Genomic DNA, 4,171 nt, shown 5'->3' with positions numbered 1-4,171 from the left:
CAATGTCCAATCACTTCCCCTTTCTTGGCCTTGGTATCTGTTTTTCTAAAATGGGAGAGAGGGGTGGTTGGATAAGATCAGGTATTCCCAACCATAATGTCCATGAGCTTAGGTGGAAAAAATTACACCTTTATTTTACTAGCTTCTAACCAAAGTTAGCATTTCCTTCAATTATGGATGTAGGTACTATATATTATTCTGAGATGGTTCCAGAGATTTTGCCAGACTGCCAATGGGGTGGAAAGTACAAAAAAGGTTAATAACCCCTGGGCTAGATTATCTCAAATGTCTCTTCCAGGTCTATAAATCTATCACTGATGACTAAAAGTTCTATAAAACTAGCACTGTGAAGTATAAGGAGAATAATTTCTCTGCATATTTATATAACTAAACAAATTAAAGCTATTTAGAAAATATTCTTTTCTCCACTTAGTTCTTTCATCTTCTTTCCATCATAGTGTGGAAGTGACTGAGTTGGTAAAGGCCATGCCAGTCATTAAAAGGGTGACTTGCAATTGTTTCAATTTTCTTGCATATCTGGACTCTCCTGTGCTGTGCCTTTCTTTTTCTGTTCCTTTTCTTTTCTGATCCCCCACCCCCACTCCCTTCTATAGCTTTGGGCATGAACACACTTTTCCATGAGCTATCTATCCTGGAAACACTTTGAGTGTGGTCCCAGAGGAGTAGCCACTAGGGATAATTTTTTTTCTATTTAAACTTACTTATAGCAATGAAGATGGGGAGCACCTACAATGATGAAATTTTGGGTCTTTTGAAGTTGAAAAATTTTATCCCTTTAGATTGTTGCTGAAGCATTCAAAGGATATCCCTGTATAACTCCTGAGTATCTACATTTGAGATCTTTCTTTCAAAAATCTTTAATTCTTCATGAACTAATTAATGTTGATGATGATGGTTGTGCTGGAGGTCATGCAATTATGAAGGTTGAAAAAGGAAAGGCTTAGGGGAAAGAGGAGAGTTTCTGGAGTTTGAGGGAATTTATGGATTCATTATTGTTTAGGACTCTACATTTGCTTTCATGCTTCCATATTGATTAAGGGATAAACTTCAGTGGCTCATACTATCCCAGATCACAAAGTGGAGAACACAGTAGGAATCCAGCAAAGCCTTGTTGGTTGATTGGTTGATCATGTGCCTCTTAAATTCACAGGGTTGGTGCTTTTTCCTCCTTTCTTTCTCCCTTCCTAGCAAGCTCTATAGATGAAATAGGGGCTGGCATTTGTTGGCTGTGTGATCATGGGCAAGAAAATTTACCCCTTTGAGCCTCTATTCTTAGGTGTAAAATGACCACAGTAATGATCTGCATCCTAAATTGGATGAACTCAATTATTCACATTTTTATGTTTATACTTTTTGGCATAAGATCTCTAGCTCTTAAAATTCCTATCTGTGATTAACCAAAATTCGGCTGGGGTCATGTATATGCCTATTACAAGGATGTAGGAAAGGCAATAATACATTACAAGGTCAGAGTGGTGTTGATACACAGGAATAAGAACTTATAGGAAGGCCTGAGAAGTCTGACCTTGTGGTTCACGTCAGAACGATTTTCATTCTCCATATTTGAACCCACACAATCTAGAACATGGAGATAGCCTGAGAGCACAGTTAATGGAGTGCTGGGCTTTGAGACAGGAAGACTTAATTTCAGATCCTGCCATGTGACTTTGGGTAACCCACTTAACCCTTCTTAGCTTCAGTTTCCTCATCTATAATAAAATAGGGATAATAATAGCACTTACTCCACAGAGTTGTTGTGAGGGTCAAATGAGATAATATAGGTAAAAGTACTTTCCAAACTTTAAATTGCTACAGAAATACTAGCTGTCGGGGTGGCTAGGTGGCACAGTGAGTAAAGCGCTGGCCCCAGAGTCGGGAGGACCTGAGTTCAGTTCCGTCCTCAGACACTTAACACCCACACACAAAAAAACTAGCTGTGTAACCTTGGGCAAGTTACTAAACCCCAATTGCCCTCCAAAAGGCAAAAAAAAATAAAAGAAAGAAATACTAGCTGTCATTAGAAAGTGTGTAATAAATTCTTGATTGATTGATGTGGTTAATGGGATTCTCATGTGAGAACTGGAAGGGGATGATACTCTTCAGAACCATGGGTCTGAGTCTTGATGGTTCTTATTCAGGCCTTTACTAATTTTTAGATTGATGAATCAAGGTTTCCTGTAAAGGGCTTCTAGGAGAGACATTATCTACTGACATGCTCCCTGCTGGGCTGGGAATGGGATTCAGTCAATGGGGCTTCCATTTCCTCCTTGACTGTCCTTTGGAAATGCAGTATTTGATTGTTGTTGTTGTTTGTCCTGCAGAAGAGGACCGAGACATCAGGAAGGTGGTGCCATGACTTGCAAGTGTATTGGATTTAAGTGAGGCAGGACTGTGCTGAGTCACCAGCCTCACTCTCTCCTCCAGAGCCATCTGGGTCCAGTGGCCAGATATAGATCAGGACAACTGGAGATGGCCCCCAGTATTTGATCGTCACACCACTGAAGCAGCAAGAGAACAGACCAGACCTTTTTCAGTTCACAGAACCCCAATTCTTTATTAATCACAGCTTGCTCACAATGACATACAGGAAAATAGCACTAATGAAGAGGAGAATATGCAGGCAGCAACCTTCGAGAGGTGGGGTTGGGGGAAACAACTTCAAAACTGCGAATATTTTTGAGTGGGTGTGTTTGGTGAGTCCCGTAGTTGGCAGCTAGTGCCTTTCTAGCCCTCTATTACAGCCCTCATGGTCAGAGATATCTTTTTAATGAGGCAGGGTCCCCTAACACTGATGGAAAGGCCAGCTTTGAATGGAAGTCAGCAGTGTGTAGGAGTGTATATGTAAGTGTGTATATGTCTTAAACGCAACAACCAGCTCACAGGTTCCAAGTTGAAAAATATTCAGTAGCATCATACTTGTACTATATGTAATAGCATAAAAATGAACATCATCAATCATGGCATCCACAAATAAGCCACCTGACACACTAATTAATTCATTCCATCAAAAGAACTTAAACTAGACAATTAAGCCCACTTTTATGAAGAGTGTTTTATGGCTGTATTTGTACCATTTAGGTTTTGCCATGCTCAGCACTTTATAACATTCAGCTTTTTGCTTCTACTCAGATCGATCTCAGCTGTCTTTCCATCCATCCCTTTTCTAAATTTGAAGTCACATTTGTTGCCCATAAGCCAATGGAAGCAGAAATGAATGTGAAGATTATCAATTTGTGTCTTAGAATTATTCTGTTGTCTCTAGGCTGTTAAATAGATTATGAACATACAAATGTCAAAGAGCTATTAATTTGGATGGTTTCCATGTGGAGTCACAATACCTGTGATCTAGTTATTGTCTTAGCCAAGCTCAGAGATTATGAAGCAATCTAGGCAATTAGGCATGATTGGTCTCTAGCACCATAACCTACTACTGACCTCATCGTTTTGTTGGAATGAAAAGTGCTGGGAATGGAGTTGGACGTGGGGAGCTTCCAAAAGAACAGACCTAGCAAATTCGATTGAGTGGAAAGAGACAACATCAAAAGCCTGTTACAGGACATGTAAGATTATGAAATAACTTGCATAATGCAATACTTGTATTTTTTAACAAAAATGTAAGTATTTACAAAATAAGATCCAAGGTTTTTTTTAAACATCAAGCAAATCATTCTGCAAAGAGACTGCATTGTTTTTATTTTTGTTTTTTATAATGAGTTCTTTTTTTTTTTTAAACCATGTCATACATTTTCCCATACTGATATCGCGTGATCCATTATAATATAGGCAGGGGAGTTTACTAGAGATGGGGATATGTTATGTCTGCCGTTATCTTCAGCCAGACAGTTCCACCTGGAGTTCCTTGTTCCTACGGACCTCTGCAGCATGCCTCTCCTGGAAAACAGCAATGAGAGAAATGTCATAAGGAGATAGCATGGTGTAGCAGAAATAGCATTGGCCTAGATTTTTGTCAACTGGAAAATCCAAGAGGACTTGGATCCCTGAGGTTCCTTTCTACTTTTTGTTTTTTTTGCTTTTTTTTTTTTTGAGGGGAGAAGGTAGGGCAATTGGGGTTAAGTGACCTGCCCAAGGCCATACAGCTAGTTTGTGTGTGTGTGTGTGTGTGTGTGTGTGTGTGTGTGTGTGTGTGTGT

General features: G+C 39.5%; 1 protein-coding gene across 1 annotated transcript in view; it reads right to left on the bottom strand.

Moving 5' to 3' along the window:
* Window positions 1-2,547: 2,547 nt before the first annotated feature.
* STMN2 (stathmin 2) overlaps window positions 2,548-4,171 on the bottom strand; it is an 80,243-nt gene continuing 78,619 nt past the window's right edge. The window contains exon 5 of the mRNA XM_069100162.1: window positions 2,548-3,912. Within this exon, the coding sequence (XP_068956263.1) occupies window positions 3,853-3,912 (60 nt within the window). The 3' untranslated portion in view covers window positions 2,548-3,852. The remainder of the gene's footprint in view (window positions 3,913-4,171) is intronic.

The sequence above is a fragment of the Petaurus breviceps genome, unplaced genomic scaffold, assembly GCF_028583685.1.
Source record: "Petaurus breviceps papuanus isolate PSGF00001 unplaced genomic scaffold, PetGlider_PUasm1.0 38, whole genome shotgun sequence".
Classification (NCBI taxonomy): Eukaryota; Metazoa; Chordata; class Mammalia; order Diprotodontia; family Petauridae; genus Petaurus; species Petaurus breviceps.
This window is presented reverse-complemented; position numbering and strand designations above follow the sequence as displayed.